At 42.9% G+C, this 17,835-nt stretch overlaps 1 protein-coding gene across 19 annotated transcripts in view; it reads left to right on the top strand.

The window, feature by feature from the left end:
- Window positions 1–17,255, top strand: part of mcf2la (mcf.2 cell line derived transforming sequence-like a) — a 45,192-nt gene extending 27,937 nt beyond the window's left edge. For 9 of the 19 annotated variants that reach the window (XM_034217289.1, XM_034217279.1, XM_034217283.1 and 6 more), the window contains 28 exons: window positions 4,206–4,319; window positions 4,411–4,527; window positions 4,714–4,863; window positions 5,005–5,129; window positions 5,214–5,328; window positions 5,409–5,528; window positions 6,112–6,303; window positions 6,703–6,894; window positions 7,716–7,869; window positions 7,969–8,021; window positions 8,146–8,225; window positions 8,353–8,419; window positions 8,509–8,624; window positions 8,760–8,829; window positions 8,905–8,997; window positions 9,433–9,525; window positions 9,603–9,728; window positions 9,809–10,030; window positions 10,122–10,214; window positions 10,310–10,388; window positions 10,474–10,558; window positions 10,643–10,743; window positions 10,986–11,078; window positions 12,617–12,682; window positions 14,102–14,211; window positions 14,311–14,423; window positions 14,549–14,652; window positions 14,740–17,255. In XM_034217289.1, the coding sequence (XP_034073180.1) occupies window positions 4,206–4,319; window positions 4,411–4,527; window positions 4,714–4,863; window positions 5,005–5,129; window positions 5,214–5,328; window positions 5,409–5,528; window positions 6,112–6,303; window positions 6,703–6,894; window positions 7,716–7,869; window positions 7,969–8,021; window positions 8,146–8,225; window positions 8,353–8,419; window positions 8,509–8,624; window positions 8,760–8,829; window positions 8,905–8,997; window positions 9,433–9,525; window positions 9,603–9,728; window positions 9,809–10,030; window positions 10,122–10,214; window positions 10,310–10,388; window positions 10,474–10,558; window positions 10,643–10,743; window positions 10,986–11,078; window positions 12,617–12,682; window positions 14,102–14,211; window positions 14,311–14,423; window positions 14,549–14,652; window positions 14,740–14,822 (3,126 nt within the window). In that variant the 3' untranslated portion in view covers window positions 14,823–17,255. Of the gene's footprint in view, window positions 1–4,205; window positions 4,320–4,410; window positions 4,528–4,713; window positions 4,864–5,004; window positions 5,130–5,213; window positions 5,329–5,408; window positions 5,529–6,111; window positions 6,304–6,702; window positions 6,895–7,715; window positions 7,870–7,968; window positions 8,022–8,145; window positions 8,226–8,352; window positions 8,420–8,508; window positions 8,625–8,759; window positions 8,830–8,904; window positions 8,998–9,432; window positions 9,526–9,602; window positions 9,729–9,808; window positions 10,031–10,121; window positions 10,215–10,309; window positions 10,389–10,473; window positions 10,559–10,642; window positions 10,744–10,985; window positions 11,079–12,616; window positions 12,683–13,299; window positions 13,440–14,101; window positions 14,212–14,310; window positions 14,424–14,548; window positions 14,653–14,739 lie in introns of those variants that run through there. The other 10 variants (XR_004569092.1, XR_004569094.1, XM_034217281.1 and 7 more) reach the window with 9 other exon arrangements.
- Window positions 17,256–17,835: the final 580 nt, after the last annotated feature.

The following is a 17,835-nucleotide window of genomic DNA, read 5'->3' as shown; positions in this document are numbered from 1 at the left end:
GGGAACACTTTAAAATCAGGAGACTAAATACTGTGTGTGTGTGTGTGTGTGTGTGTGTGTGTGTCGCGTCATACTTGCCAACCCTCCCGATTTTCGCGGGAGACTCCCGATTTCATTGCCCTCTCCCGGTTTCCTCCCAGGTTCATATTTTTCCCGCATTTCTCCCGATTTCTGACAAAATCAGATTTACTCACGACAGTTTCCACTCGGACTTTAATACAGCTACACCATTGTTTGGTTTTCATGGTAGCGCGTCTCTTTAGCACGCGCAACTCAAAGTTTGAGAGGGTGAGGAAGATGAAAACTGAACAAGAATCGACAACTCGACCCTCTGCTCACTCCTTTCCTGTAAAACACAGGTCCAGCCCACACATAGCTCCATGGTGCTACAGGCATTGCCCTTACAACTACAATAAGCATGTCAATGTTAATCTACAGCTCCGGCGATCCACTTGCACCGGAGTCTCCACCTGCAGACGCAGCCATCCTCGACTATACTGTAGCGTCACCTTGGATACGAGTCCAAACAACTCACAGACGTACAGGCCAGGGCGCTGACACGGCGCCCTTTGAACATCAGATCTGACGACGCTGATTGGCTGAAATTATGTTTCGGCGGCATAGTTTACAGATAGCAACAGTCAGCTTGTTGGCTGCTGCTGCTCTGGCTGAGGGCTCCTTTCTCCCGCCCGGACGAGAGAGGGTAATGATACACGCTGCGGCCAGGAAACATGTGACTTATCAGTAACTTTAGATATCGTAAAACAATTTTAAACAAGATTTTATTGTAGATTATACATTTTACTGATACCATCTATATAATATTTACCTTGTTCATTAAAAAAAAATATATATATTTTTTTTTAAATATTTATTTTAATTTTTAATGACAATCAAACATGTGGGAAGAGGGGGGGCGGCACCCCTATGGACCGGCCGCCACTGCTCCTAAAGTGTCCTCTATACCCTCTTCGAACCATAATTAACCAGCTCACCACACCCTGCACATCTGTTGTTAAGATGCTTTTCTTGTATTACACCCCTAAGCATGTCCAATATATGCAGATGTATGCTAATATATGCTAATCACACACTGATTATAATCGAATCTAATGGTCTTTCCATGGCATTTCTGAGAAACTATCCCCACTGTAACAATAAACCATTATGAAGCTCCTTCCTTCATAATGACTCCACCAAGTCACTTTAACCTGCACACACACACACATAAACTCACACACACTCAGCTGCACAGTGAACACACTCCCCCGCCAATAATAATGGACCATTCCAGGTTTATTATCCTATTCCAGTCTATTGGCTCAGTCCATGTCTTTGAAAGGGACGTTGATGGACTCTGGGCTGCACTGATAGCAGGGAACCAATCAGGGATTGTCTCTCTGTTTTAAAGAAATAAAAACAAGAGAAATGTAATTTGATTCAGCAAATAAAATATCTAATTATTATTCACAAGAACCCTAGTTGGCCCATTTAAGCCCAATGTTTTTACTTGATGACAATAAAACTAGTGAAATGTAAAAAATATATATAATTATAACGCTAAGATAAAATAACACCCTTTCCTTCCCAGACTTAAACCCTATATTGAGAGACAGGTAGTTAATTTGCATGTAAGCAGATTTCCTATTCTGACCAATAACAGCAGATTTGGCTGAAAGTGACAGCTGTGAAAACAGAGCTTCTCAGACAGAAGGTTAGTAGTCTGAAAAGGAGAATAATATATGTCCCCTTTAATATAAGTCCCATTCAAAAACATAGATTATTTGCAGGTTTCCTTGAGCAGGATTGTGTCCATGATAGAAGGCAGCGTTATAACCTGAAGGCATGAAGAGCAGGTGGTGCTCTCCTCCTCAGACCCCACACTTTTATCCCCAGGCGTGGAAGTCCTCTTCGGGCACCGCCTGCTTTGTCCACCAGCCAATGACACACACAGCCTTACTGGAGAAAGAAGGTCGTTCGTCTTCCCGTGAGGCGTACTGCTGATCAAGGCTGCTCAAGGTCGCCCGCTGCCATTTGCTGGTTCCTTTCCAGATTAAAAAAAAGAGAAAGAAAGGACTGGCCAGTATTGTCATGTAAACAGATTATTGTATGGCACACGCACAGATGCTCACCATGTGCCTGTAATCTTGTACACAGTGATTTGCTACGTAAAGGATGGACTCAGACCACTTGTTTATAGCCACCATGGAATAAGCAACACATGTTTTCACTTAATTGTGATGTTCTTATTAAATATTTTAGTTTTATTTTAGGAAACAGGGTTGAATCCACATGCTTTTGCAGTTATATGAGGATTCTGTTGCAGCCTGTCTTTGCGATTTAGATAAATAAATATGCGGTCATTGAAGCATGAACAACATTGCTGCAGGGTTGTAAGAGAGACAGCTCTATCACCTGGTGCAAGAAGAAGGCTTGTGTTTTTACGATAGAAAGCCGTTTGCAGCGTTTGTCTTTCTCTTTGTCATAATGTGACACTTTCATGTCCAAAAGCAGGCATATAAGCAGAGGGGGTTTGACTATTGGGTTTGATGCGGGCGCTATCCAACTCCCAGGAGAACAATATGGATGTCATTAGTGGACATGCCTCCCTGGATGAATATAAATCACCCTGGTCAACAGAAAATGATATTCTAATCCCTAATCATTTATTTATGTGTGCTTCTTTTCATCTGTGAGAAGTGTGTGTGTATTCAGGGGATGTGTGTATGTGTGCTCAGCAGCATGTCTGTGTTCATCTGTCGGGGGGGATGCACTGAGCAGATTGTGTATTATCATGGTAATGCAGAGGCACAAATTAAACCATGACCTCTCAGGGTTTATTGAATTAAATTGATTCCGATTACAGGCGTATTGCTTGTTGTGATTTGTATGGTGTGTTATTGGTAGAATAACAATACATTTAATATTTCGAAAGGGCTAAATTACGATTATTCTACTTATTAGTTACATTTTAATCTTAACTAACGTTTAAACTGCAGGTGATAATGAGAGCTCATGTGGTGTAATCTAAAATATGCTGTCAGTTTGGATGGAAATTGGAGATGATGAAAACCGATGAATCTTTCATCAACACTCACTGTGTGTGTGTAATAAGAATAATGGTGTGTTGTGTGTGTGTGTTGTGTGTGTGTGTGTGTGTGTGTGTGTGTGTGTGTGTGTGTGTGTGTGTGTGTGTGTGTGTGTGTGTGTGTGTGTGTGTGTGTGTGTGTGTGTGTGTGTGTGTGTGTGTGTGTGTGTGTGTGGTGTGTTGTGTGTGGTGTGTGTGTGTGTTGTGTGTGTGTGTGTGTGTGTGTGGTGTTGTGTGTGTGTGTGTGTGTGTTGTGTGTGTGTGTGTGTGTGTGTGTGTGTGTGTGTGTGTGTGTCAAAAATAAACGAGTGGAGCTGCAGCACCACTTTCATATGACTCCTCCTTCACAGAAACAGACATCAGTTCCTATCTTGTTCCTATTTTTCGCTTTCCTCTGTATCATCACTCTCATCCCATAATGCACTCTCCATCTCGCTCTGTGCGTTTCCATGGCAACGCTGTGCAGGCATTTCATGGCTATGATGTATGTTGGCCTCTGTTTGACTGCAGGTATGTTTGTACAATTGAATTAAACATCTCTCGGCGTGTGTGTGTGTGTGTGTGTGTGTGAGAACATGTCACCCTACATCGATTTATGATGCCTAACAGGGTGGAGCAATTCACCCAGGGTTTTAGAGGAAGACTAATAACCGTACAGCCTTTCAGCTGAGTGGCCTCTTGGGCTGTTGTCTGTGTGAAGGCAATTCCCCGCTCTTAACCTGTTAATGTGTGGAGGCGGAGAGACGGGGGCGGCGGTTACTCCCTAAACCACAGGACTAATTTACCTTGTCGTGACAGATTGAAAGATGGAAAGTGCAACAAGGGAACAACTGTGAAGATTTGTAGCCGATTGAGTGGATGTTCAGGACTGCAGCAGAGGGAGCTGCTACACAAGTGGGCTTACTTCATACCTCTGCTGCAGAAAAATAAATAACCCACTTAATCAAATCAGATATGGCATCTGTGGCTAGTAGCAGTGAAGACCTGATTCCAAAATATAAATGGATGCATGTCACTCCACTTGATCTTGTTTTACCACATCATTTTCTATAAAATTAAAAGACATACATATGAATAGATTACTAAAACTCTTCTCCCTCTCATTTTTCTCTCTCAGGGTTCATTTCCAGGGAACTTATACTTGGTTCTGGTGTTGCGTCCGACGACTTTGTTCCAGAGGACTCTGTCAGACTTCCTGTTCAAGTACAACAGGGATGAGTTCAAAATGAAGGTATGACACGTCTGTCTTTGCTTCTTTTCTTTTTTTGATTTATGAGAACATGCCGTGCCTTATGATCCGTGGATTGTGTGTTTTTTTTAAGGTGGTGATGCTGAGTTCAGTGACTGAGCTCCATGCCTATATCGACCCGGGACAACTGACCACAGAGCTGGGAGGAACGCAGGAGTACTCCCATGAAAGCTGGATCTCACACCGCACTGTACGCGCACACACACACACACACACACACACACACACACACACACACACACACACACACATCTTTTTAAAATAATATATAAATGAATAGACGATCAAAAGCCTAAAGGGAGCAGGCTGGGATTCAAACTGTGTCAATCAGAGACTTAAACCTGTATTTATCGGCACCTGAACATCTCCTCCACAGGCAATCGAGGCCTTCGCTCTGATGGTGAAGACCACGGCGCAGACTCTGCAGGCGTTTGGCACTGAGCTCGCAGAGACAGAATTACCCAACGATACCGAAGCCACCACCGCCCTGCTGCACACACACTCTCAGAAGAAGGACAAAATGAAGGTCAGATTTACATGTCAACCAACCAGATGTCCCTCTTTGTTTTCCTTCTTTCTCTGATTTTGTTAATTTTCATGTATATATATTTGGGGTGATTTTGTTTGTTGCAGAATTGTTAACAAATATAATTTGTTTGATTTCTAGGAGGACCTACAGGTGGCGCTGTCTCAAGGGGGGCGCCTGCTGGAGTGTATAAACGAGCCTCTGCAGACCGACCCTGAATACAACATGACCTATGATGAACTGGAAAACTTAGCCACTGTACAGAGGTAGAGGAAGAGATGAATGGAAACATACATAGATAAAGAAGTGGTCCCTGAACGCATCATTAAATCCTCCCTCTTTCCCCTCAGACTCCTGGGTCAGCTGGATGAAACAGAAACAGCCTTCGATGACTTCTGGGAGCGTCACCGCACCAAGCTGGAGCAATGCTTACAGCTGCGCCACTTCGAGAAGCACTTCCGTGAAGTGAGTGGAATTATGGGAAGTGTAGTTTTGCAGAAACAAGTCAGGAAATGTGTGCTCTTATAACATGTGCGTGTCTGTAGGTGCGCACTCAGCTCGACGTGACATCGGAGCGGTTGTCTGGTTTCTCTGAAGTCAGTGTAAGCCCCGCCCACGCTGAGCACGTCCTCCGAGAGCTCAGCGGACATGAGGACAAAGCCTGTGTAAGACACACACACACACACTCACACACTCACACACAACTCATGTCATAATGCAGCTCACGTGGGACAGAAAACACAAGCTCAACACTTTTACCTTTGATGCATCCTTTAAGCCATACGGCTGATTATATAATCAATGATATGCCCTGCTTTATCCCCCTCTCTGGGAATAGCTGTGTGAAAGACTGTGAAATGTAGAGGTGGCACCTGTGTGGGCGTGTGGATTGGACTAAAATATAATAGCCTTTTCGTTTCAACCTCAGCTATGATGTAACCATTCATTTTTAGCACCTTATGATGTTTCATAATATCACGTATTTATAAAAATAAAACCTTTACAATTTAAAGATTCTGCTTTGCATTTTTAGCATATGGTACATTTTCTTATGTGGAAAAAACAAACTGATATAGGTGTTAACGACCTACTTTGCAATTACGACTACAGTAAATGTCCCCCTCCGTGCAGCATTAAGTAATGAACACTCCACTCTGCTTAGAGGACATGTGAAGGCTGTGATAGATTGATCGTCCACTGATGTTGTCCCTGTATCCTAAAGTATATTCTGATCATGTGTTTCTAAAGGACGCACTAGACCACGCATTGTCCCTGGCCGGTGAAGGTGACCGGCTGATAGAAAACTCCCACTATGCTGAGGACTCCATCAGGCCGAAGTGCAGCGAGCTGAGAGGAGTGTGTGAGGAGATCAGCTCCACCCTGAGGAGCAAGAAGAGCCTCCTGCTCAGAGCCATGGAGCTGCACCACGCTCTGGAGAAGGTACATGTTGTTAAGTGATACAAGAAGGACTTTTATAAACAACAGCTAAAGACACATCTTTTTAAATTAGCTTTTTATTAGCAACATCCACATTTAATTGGTGCTTTTATACTGAAGTGCACCTGGTGTATGAAAAGAACTATACAAATAAAGCTTTCTGTTATGTGATCCTTTCTTTATAACTAATGCTGTTGATGTATTGTGATCTGGCCGGGGGACAAGAGCTGGACATTAGCCATGTTTGCTAAAGCTGCCCCATTTACAGTTTTTTGTGACAGTTGATCAATGGGGACTGGCCACGACGCTATAAACAAATAAACTAAACGTTATTAATATCATTATTGAGAAACTTTTGCCAGACTTCAGGGTCATTAATTTCTATAATACTCTTGCTCCCAGGCGTCTCGGTGGTGTGAAGAGGGCATCTTCCTGTTGGCCAGCCAGCCTGTGGACCGCTGTCAGTCTCAAGATGGAGCTGAGGCCGCTTTACAGGAGCTGGAGCGGTACCTGGAAACCGGGTCGCTGCACACGCTCACCGACCGCAGCGCCATCTGCTGCCAGTATGAGGCGGTGATCACCTCTCAGCTCAGGGTCCGTAGGAAGAGGATTTTACACGCACAATTATAATGAGTTTACCTTTTAGTGAATTTACTGTAATATAGATAGACAGATGGATAGATAGACGGACGGATAGATAGACGTATGGACGTATGGACGGATAGATAGATATATAGACGGATAGATAGATAGACAGACAGACAGACAGACGTACGGACGGACGGATAGATAGATATATAGACGGATAGATAGACGGACAGACAGACGGATGGACGGATAGATAGACGGACAGACAGATAGATAGATGGATAGACAGACAGACAGACAGACAGACGGACGGACGGACAGATAGACGGACAGACAGACAGACAGACGGACGGACGGATGGATGGACGGATAGATAGATATATAGATGGATGGATAGATAGATAGATTCTTTATTGATCCCAATTTGGTAAATGTTTGCGTTGCAGCAGCAAAAAAAACAAGGCAATGTACATAAGAGAAATAAAGACACTGGAAATAAACAATCCAAAATATTTCTGAAGTAGAAATAAAATAGCATTAAAAAGTAAAAAAATATACATGTGGAAATACACATTTCCAGTTACAAAATATAATGCAGGATATTACAGTATATGTACATTAATTGTGCAAGAAATGTATTATTCAATATCAAATTGAATATAAATGTAAACTGTACAGTGTGATTTTAAGTCCAAGAGAAGCTATGGAGCAGAGAGTTCTCTGCCAGCCAGAGGTGATTTGTTATAGAGTTATTGCAGTGGGCAGGAATTTTTACCTGTAACGGTTTTAGTGAATTATCTGTAATATCTGTGTCTGGTCTCCATCAGGATCAGGTAGAGAAGGTGTTCCAGAAGCAGAGCTCGGTCCAGGAGATGTTTGAGAAGAGACGCGTCAGCCTGAAGAAGCTCGCCGCCAAACAGACCAGACCCGTCCAGCCAGTCGCTCCCAGACCTGAAGTCAAGTCCCCACTCTCCTCTCCCAGTAAGCCTGGGTCGTTAGATAGACTGATATAATTAAAGAAGACTTATATTTTAAAACTCTGCTCTTCTAATGGTTAATTGTTTTGTCCCTTTCCTTCAGATCAACAGAGAAAAGAGAGGAGATACTCGGCTGATAATGCCATCTGTAAAAGGGTAAATACTGTCAAATACACAACATTTGTCTCAGTTTTGGATCATCCATTAGAGGTAATTGTTCTTTTAAAAAGCTCAAAAGGTGTTCGGGCAGAACCATATTAATACATGTGTGTGTGTTCAGGTGGAGTCTCCCATACACAACGGTGGCACTAGACATGTGTCTCTCTCAGAAGAAGAGGAAAACCTGGCAGTACTTCGGCGGTAAGGGTTTAAGGGTGGAAAGAGAGGAATCAAACATACATTCATTGATTATATATAAATAAAATAGTAGTAGAAATCAACTGTTAAGAAAATAACTACGTTTTTATTGTGTATTTCTGTGTTGCAGCCACGTGATGAATGAGCTTCTGGAGACGGAGAGAGCTTATGTGGAGGAGCTGCTGTGCGTGCTGGAGGTGAGTGTTTGTCACGTCACTTCAGTACATGCACATATCCTAAATATCAGCAAATCCATTGATCTAACGTGTGTGACATTTAACTCCAGGGCTATGCAGCGGAGATGGAGAACCCAGCCATGGCTCACCTCATCCCCAGCACCCTGCTGAGCAAGAGGGTCGTTCTGTTTGGAAACATGTCTGAAATCTACCAGTTTCATAAGAGGTGCGCTTTCCCCCAGTCTTCATGCTAAGCTAATATGAAAGTGGGATCAATCTAACTCCCTGCGAGAAAGTGAATAGAAATAAATCTCAACACAAACTAAACTTTAACACTTTGTTGCATGCTGTTTGCCTTCAGGACGTTTCTAAAGGAACTGGAAGCGTACACTGACTGCCCAGAACTAGTGGGCCGCTGCTTTTTAGAGAGGGTAAGCTACCTTTCCTGATCAATTAAACACTCTTTCAAAGTCAAATCAATTCCATAACTCCATGTGTCTGTGCAGATGAAGGACCTGCAGATCTACGAGGCGTACTGTCAGAATAAACCTCGCTCTGAGAGTTTGTGGAGACAGTGCTCCGACTGTGCCTTCTTCCAGGTATCACCATTCACCTCAAACTGTAGCTTCCTTTTCCTGTGGCTTACAAGACCAATACTCTAAATCAGTGTTTCTCAAACTTTTTCATACCAAGGACCACTTAACCAATAAAAAAACACTCGCGGACCACCTAACTCCACAAATATCAAAAAACACATCGTTTTTCTAGAACAGATTACAAATCGACTGAAAATGGTAGAAACAAGTGGCAACATGTGTGATGAAGGTGTTGCGCTGGGCTATATCATGCAATTGAAAGTGAAACTTAACCTCGCTCCGTTGCGGAGATATTCCCGCGAGAGTGCGGAAAACTGAAATTAATTAATTAATTTCAAATGTGAAATGTTACCAATATACTCACGGACCACTAGGGGGCGCTCACGGACCACCAGTGAGAAGCACTGCTCTAAATATCTTCCTTGCTTTGTGAACCAGGAGTGCCAGAAGAAGCTGGAACATAAACTTGGTTTGGACTCCTACCTCCTTAAACCTGTCCAGAGAATCACCAAGTACCAGCTCCTGCTAAAGGTGAGCTGTCTCCGTGTACTGCTGTAAATCTAAGTGTTTATTTCAGACTGTAACTGAAGCTTTGTTTGTGTTTACAGGAGTTGTTGAAGTACAGTAAGGGGTGTGATGGCTGTGATGACCTGCAGGAAGCTCTCTCCTCCATCCTGGGGATCCTGAAGGCTGTGAACGACTCCATGCACCTCATCGCCATCACAGGATACGAGGTCAGAGAAATGACTACACCTCAAATCTTACATGAATGTCCCCCGATCCTCATTAATACCTGCTTTCTTTTCCCTCTCAGGGTAACCTGTCAGATCTGGGTCGCCTGATGATGCAGGGCTCCTTCAGCGTGTGGACGGAGCATAAGAAAGGTCACGCCAAGGTCAAAGATCTGGCCCGGTTTAAGCCCATGCAGCGGCACCTGTTCCTGCACCAGAAGGCCCTGCTGTTCTGCAAGAGGAGGGAGGAGAACGGGGAGGGCTACGAGAAAGCTCCGTCGTACAGCTTCAAACACTCCCTCAGTGTACGCCAACATCAATCACATTATATTAAGTATATTTGTGCCCTGTAGTGAAAGATTAAGACTGACTTTGTGCTTTCATTCAACCCTTTAGATGAGTGCGGTGGGCTTCACAGAGAACGCTAAAGGAGACAACAAGAAGTTTGAGATCTGGTGTAACTCCAGAGACGAAGTTTTTATAGTCCAGGTAAACCCACTCATTCTTGCTGCTTTGATAAATGGAGATTCAACCCTATCAGTTTTTGCAAATGTTGTTTTTTTGTTGTTATTTGTCTCGTCTAGGCTCCAACACCAGAGATTAAAACATCGTGGGTGAACGAGATCCGCAAAGTTCTGACGCAGCAGCTCAAAGCCTGCAGAGGTATCGTGAAAACACACAGTCACACACGCCTGTTTGCATTTCTTCTTCTCTGCTTTCTGTAATACATACCTGCTTTCAACTCAAGTCAATGTTTCAGATGCCAGTCAGCAGAAGAGCTCAGACTCAGCTTTCCAGAGTCCCGCCAGCAACAACTCCTCTATCTCCCTCAGGTCAGTGTTTCATGTGCTGCACACACGTAAGAATCCTCGTTAAAATGCTTTTTATTATTTATAAGTCTTCTTTTTCCCCCCCAGTCCCTTTCGTAGTAGTGGTTCGAAAAGCCAGAAGAAGACAGAGGAGAAGAAGGCGGAGGCGAACGCGATGTCCGACTCCTCTTCTTCACCCAAACACAAAGGTGAATGTCTGATATCCTCAAACACGGAAGTGAAAAGAGTTTCATAATTCAACTATGAAATGCTCCTGCGGTGAACTCCCACTGATCTACTTTTCTTCATCCCCTTCATCGTCATGGATCCTCTTTCTGTCTCTCTACCTCTTTGTTTATTTGTTATCGACTAAATGTATTGATTTTTCAATGTTTGCAACACACTCTCTTTTCGTTTCCTCCCGCTCTCCATTTCAAACCATCGTTTCCAGATGACCCAGTGACCAGTCCCACCACTGACAGGTCTGCAGTGGCTAAAAAGCGTTTTACTTTGCAAGGCTTCAGCACTCTCAAGAGTCCCAAAGGTAACGTCAGTGGACTTTAGGAGGTTTTAAAACAGGCACACAAGGCTTAGACTCGGTTATATTAATGAGTCAGGCTTGTTATTCTTGCATTATTTCATTGATGAATAAAAAATGTAAATCATATGCGCTAAAACAGGGGTGGGGAACCTTTTTCCTCTCAAGGGCCATTTACATTTTTTCAACATCCTCCGAGGGCCGTTCAAATTATTGACCTCTGCTTAAAAATGCTAAAATTAATTAATTTGGCCTTTCTTTAATGCTGTGCAAAGAAAAAGCAACCTCTTAATCCAGATATTTTACCATGACTCGCGCATAGACACACAAGATGTGTGCAAATGTATTTAGTTTCCTATCCATGTGCACATGATTTCAGTTGGGGGGTCCGGGGGCATGCTCCCCCGGGAAGATTTGTTTTTTTAAATGTTGAAGTTAAAAGCATCAATCTGGTGCACTTTGAGAGCAACATTAGGAGATCTATGGAAACATCTCTCAACACCCATATGAAACAGAACTGGAAGCAGATTTATTTTTCTTTATGGATATTTTACAAATCACTCTCCTTTCAAACTGTATTCTTGTTTATTAATAACAACTTTTTGTTACTGTCATATAGTATTTTATACCTGTTTACTTTATTCTCTTATTTTTTTTATAACTATAATGATCATATAAAGATGTGCCTTTACCTCACTGGTAGTAGAAAAAGCTTCTTGTATTCGTTAGCATAGCTAGCTAACCAGATGCTAATAACAACAAAGTTATTGACTGTATGATCAGTGTGACAGATGAACAGATCGCCACTGGGCTTTCAACTAAAGACACAGCCACGCAAAAACTGCGGCATGTGTACGGCTCCTTATGGGTACTGCAATTTGTGAAGTCCCGGCCCGGAGCCGTTCTGGTGCTCTCTGTCAGATTTGCACCCCTGTCAGACGAGACATATAGCACGTGATGACACGTTAGGCTCGTGTTGTGTTCAAGGACCCTGACCTTGGCCAGGAAAAACAGGCACTCGCTTGTTTAATTTGTTTGCGGTCTAGATTTCTTACACGTTTTTCTTTTTTGCATGTGTTTATAAATTACCTCGAGGGCCGTACCAAATGGTCTCGCGGGCCGTATACGGCCCGGGGGCCGTATACGGCCCGGGGGCCGGAGGTTCCCCACCCCTGCGCTAAAAGAACAACCTCAAATTAAGAACATAAGTATTCAGTAGATGGTCCTTTCCCGACAACCAATGTAGTTATCATACGTTCTATATTTAATACACTACATATACTGCTGTGTTATTAATTTGAAATCAATGATTGCCCTCTGTCTGATCTAATCTAGAGCTTAACGCAGTACATTTGTCTGTGAGGTATGTTGTAGACACTCTGCCCCCTCGTGGTAAAGTCTAACATTGCCACAGCTCTAGATACATGATATATTAATTAAAAAGATCAGGGTTAATCTTGCTTTCCGGCGGATCGATTTCTCACCTTTCTCTTCTTTTTCTTCTTCTTCTTCTCTATCTTTATTTTCTCTGCCTGTGTGGCCAGGCTCGGCCATGAGCCCCGAGCACGGCTCCAAACGCCACTTGGACCCCACACCGTTTGGGTTCAAAGGTATATTGTTGTCCCATAATCGGAGCCCATTTAATTCTCGAGGCCATCGTTCATCCTCCCATCCCTCGCCACTGAAGCGTGCTCCACTCTGTGTGTTCTCATTATGTAGATTTCATCTGTGTCTCACATAGAAGGATGAAACTCATCCATAATCCAGCAGTAGAAGCTGTTCTTCATACCATCACCCTTCATTTACCATGACAGAATTGTACATGTGTGGAGAGAGAAATGTGTTGCATTAAAACAGACTATCTGCAGGTCTTGAAAGTGCTAATCCCACTTGTATTTGTATCATGATAGATTTCATTTGCACTAGTTGCCAATCCAGTACAATATGTTACTGTTTTGCACAAATGTACACCACTGAAATATCTCCACATTTCTTTCTTTGGCTTTCTGAAACCTGCAGATGCTCTGTGACAAACATATATATATATATTTTTTTTCACAGGTCATTATCATCATCACTGAATGATTAGTCTTGTACCTTTTATCATCAGGGTCACTTAACAAATGGCAGTGGATGAATGGTTTACTAACATATAAGAGGGTGGAGTCCTTTCTCCTGGTATCTCACCCAGCAGTCTCACTGTCTCGCTGTCACTGTCTCCGTCTAGAACCGGCTCCTCATGTCAGAGTCAGATGGATGAGTGCCTCTAGTCTGTTACAGAGCAAGCGGCGAGGTACAGATCGCTCTGAGGATCAGCCACTGTAGGTGTTTGCCGTGGTTTGGGGTGATGATTGATTTTGACTAGAGGTAAAGTGACGCCATATACCACTTTTCCTTTCATTTAGCCTTCCATTGAATCTTATGATCTTCCAATTGGCATTATATACATTTTTAAATCTACTTTCGGTGTGAAATATACGATTTTAAGACTCAATTCGGTGCTAAATGTATGTTTGCAAATATTACTCTACCTCAAATCAATCACTCTCTCTTCTTCTACTATTGGGTGTTCTGGGTTAGTGGTTGTGGGGCGTTGATTAAATAATGAGACTTACTTTTCGGCACTGGCAGTCAGAGCAGCCGTTAAATTATGAGGTGATTCAAATCTTGCCTTTTTTTGGATCGTGATACTTTGATTAGATTTTTACTGGGATCTATCTGCTCTGTCTCCGCTGATCTTCTCTGGACTGTGTGTGTGTGTAATGTGTGTGTGTGTGTAATGTGTGTGTGTGTGTGTGTAATGATTTGTCAGAAAAACCTCTTACAGAATAAATCTGGATCATTTTGCATGTTTTTGAGTCATCTGATTAGTGACCCAAGAAGCATTTTCATGCCACATGAAGTTAGTGTGTGTGTGTGTGTGTGTGTGTGTGTGTGTGTGTGTGTGTGTGATACCGATTCATCCAATCACCTCTCATTATCCCACCTCCTCTGCCTGTAAATCTGCTGACCTGTGTTCCCTTTCACAGGCTGGAACAAGGCGTCTCTCTCGGTGGACGCCTCAGAAGAGAATGATGGGTACTCCAGCAGCGAGGACCCCATGAACTCTGACCCCGAGGACGACGTAGGGAAGAAGCTGGTGAGCCTGAACACATTTGAATACAGCATGTGGTGTCTTTTTTTTCCTAACACTTTCCAGATGTTTGCCACCTCTGACTGACTCTCTTTTACCCTTTAGGCTGCAGGAAAGTATACAGTGTTTGCAGACTGTGAGAAGGCGGGACCTCAAGAGCTGTCAGTCAAGAGTGGAGACATGGTGCAGCTGATCAGAGAAGGAGAGGAGGAACAGTGGTAAAGTTCTTTGGCTTTATTTTGGTATTTCTCTGAAGGCCTTGAATAATGATGTGGAATAATGCCAACAAAAGGACATTATATGATCATATATTTACATTTCCTTTGTGTTTGATCCTCTGCAGGTTTGTGAAGAACCTCCGCAGCAGTAAGGAGGGCTGGGTCGCTGCAGCAAACCTCCTCAGCCTCATCTCAGAGTCGAAGTCCTCTCAGTCACTCAGCAGCTCAGGTATGTTCCTGCTTTATCAGCCCTTTGGACACTGAGTCATGCTGCGTCCCTGCCCACATCTCAGGTTCCTCTTGTGTGTTTGTCCAGCAGATGGCAGCGTCTCTGGGAACATCAGCACTTCCTCCAGCTGCAGCGAGACATACACCAGCTTCTCCGACATCAAACCCTGACCTGGATCCATCACAGAACAAGGTCCATGTGGATTTACAACAAAAAGCCCTAAATCAGACCCTGACAGGAGGACGAATCAAATCACAGAGACCATCCACGTCACAGTTTGAGGATCCAACTATAAATCAATCATCTCTGAATCTGCGGGTGTTGCCAGTGTTTTAGCTGAGTCATCAACGCCCCTCTTTCTTACAGTATTACTTTCTCATTTTAGATTATTTCACCTTTAAAGTTATTAACATGAAAGGTATGTTCACAGTGGCAGATAATTGGAATAACATCAGGGAGAAGTAGTTTCACATCATACAGTCACGTCAGGCCTTCTTTAAAAATAACATTACTGTAAACTACAGATAAAAGTCTTCAGTCTATTATTTAACCCATTTGGTTATGGAGCATTAAAGTGGGCAGATTTAAAAATATCTGCGCTACAATGAACTCCATCACAGCATAGCGATAGATTCTTGTGTGAATCAGCGACAGGTATAGATGCTATCAGACCGGCCTTTCACATCATGCTTTAGTGTCAGACATTAATCGCACACTCTGAAAACTGGCAGCTGGCTGCAACAAGAAAAAAGCTTTTGGTGCATAGTGGAGCAGGTCACACCTTCAGGCCGTCTTACTGGAAGTCTGGTCACCTCTTTGTACGTAAGGTCATAATGTCTGGCGGGCAAAGGGTGTCAAATATTCAAGAATGCTGTATTCCCCCCATGTCGTCGATAAGAGCTTCCCTGGTTTCACCGTATTAACTTATATAATTCATCACTTGGTGAATGTCAGCCACAGCACCACCCGGTGGGCAGATGTCATGCAGCTACACATGAAATCACTTAACAGAGCGGCAGCTTAGAACAACTTTTAAAACCTCTTTTCTTTTTCCAAGGATGATTGTCTAACTGGCCTCTGCACTGCTCTGGGTTTACCTCTCAGGAAGGTGTGTGGGCAGGCAGGTGTGACTGCATACCTGTGTGTCTACTACATGTCTTTGTTTGTGAGTGTGTGTGTGCATTCTTGCATATGTGTGTGCACTTCAAAAAACAACTCCAACTGGCTATTTAGCCGCAGCTGGATCAGAGCTACACATTAGGATATTTCAGCTCAATTACTCATGCTTTTACCTGCTGGGTTAGTTTCTCATTGGGAAAAGTTCATTAATAACCATTTTAGGGGCTCCTCGGACAGAAAAGTCTCAATACTCTGCACACAAATCCAGTTTGTGTGTCATGGCCTATCTTTGGTTTGCACTGCAGTAACAAAAGCAGCTTTGTCCCTCCCTCTGCTCCCAGCCCCACTCAGGCATGTGACAGCAGCCACCTCTCCTCAAGCAGGGCTAACCCGGAGACTTTTCTCCACAGGCCCTGCAGCGAAATGTGTTGTGATGATGTAGCAAGGCAATTGAATAACAAGGTGCATCACGTTTTGAGTTGGCTAATATGGCACTGTAGTGGGAACCAGGATACAGGTTGATGACACATCTCTGACAACCAGCTGCTGTGACACACACACACACAAATAACCTGTGCTATTCTGAACATTGAATGACACCTGAACATTGAATGACACCTTTTTTCTTACGTGGTTTTTCAAAGGTGTTTTTGATACCCCTAGATTTCTACTGTATCCACGAGGCGCACTGTAAAACAATCTCTTCCTTTTTCCATTTTCAATGTCGAATGTGTGACTGTTGTTAAAAACAGAAAAAGTGCAGCATGCTGTTACACTAAAAACCAGCCCCGCCCGTTTATTACTTAATAAATGGGTTGCATTTGTCCATCACTGTGGTTTTGTTCAATTCGACCCTGATTTGAGCTTTTTGCTGAAAACCACTTTTATACGCATGTCCTCCCTGTGAAAGGAAAAAAAAATCTCCAGAAAAAGGAAGCTTAATTGTAAACCAGAGAGTAAACTGAGGCTGGCATTGTGTGTGGATCCATGTCAGTGGGAAATTACACTTGTACAGATGTAATACCTCACATTGTTTCCCTCGAGAGCATGTACATTGTGAAGCGGATCATGAGTCTGTGCATCATCTCTCTTTGTGGCATGATCTTCATACTCCTCTCGCGGCAAAGCCCTGAACAAGGCAAGTATTTTTTACCAGGCACTGTTGTATTCTGTGAGAGTTTATTTTCTGCCCTCATAAAGCTGACACGGGCACTAAACTTGTCAGCGTTCTATCATGATCACTCAATAAAGTTATTGAATAATTTGTACTTTTTGACTCGGAGGCCGGGGAGACGAGAAGGGTTCTATTTTTTTGTTTCTTTTTATGCAGCACATTGCAGCAACCACTGTCTTTATTTTCCTATTGTATCTACTGAGTATGGTGTTGATATAAATATATTATAATGAGATATATCCGTGTACATTTGTAAATATGTATGTAAAATGAACAGCAGCTTTAATAAAGTCTGAGATGGTTTCCTCTATTTTATTTGCATCTTTTCATGGGAATGTAGGCTCTGAAAGCAGCATTACTAAATCAACATTTTTATGAATGTTTACAAGTTTAAGATCCACCATAAAAACATGGATAAATTGCCAATATTATGCATTTTGATTCAGAAGAGTAGGTTTAACCACGTGGTTAATAACCTCCAATGGGCTTTTCCCAGTTTAGACTGTCACCATTTGGATTGGGGTGCGTTCCAATATATAAACCACCCGACCGTCAGCCTCTTTTTTCCTTCATTTACTCCTCTCACTAGAGCATAACAAGTACATTATGTCTGACAAGATATAAAGAGTTCATAACAAATCAATTAAGTGGAATTTTGGGGGGTTTAAATGTGATATATGATACCATTATTTGCAGGTTGTTGGGTCGAGGATCTTGATGTGAGAGAATGTGAACGAGACCAAGCCGTGGCTGGAAAGATACAGATGCGTAAAGTTGGCATGCGGGAGACGCACTAATACCGGAAGTGACGAGGTTTCCACAATAAAACAAACGTATCTGTGCGACAGAATAATAACACGGTAATAGTGAAATCATTCATTTAATTCGGT

This window comes from Gymnodraco acuticeps, unplaced genomic scaffold (assembly GCF_902827175.1).
Source record: "Gymnodraco acuticeps unplaced genomic scaffold, fGymAcu1.1, whole genome shotgun sequence".
Classification (NCBI taxonomy): Eukaryota; Metazoa; Chordata; class Actinopteri; order Perciformes; family Bathydraconidae; genus Gymnodraco; species Gymnodraco acuticeps.
The sequence above is the reverse complement of the archived record's forward strand: the minus strand, read 5'-3'. Positions and strand labels throughout refer to the sequence as shown.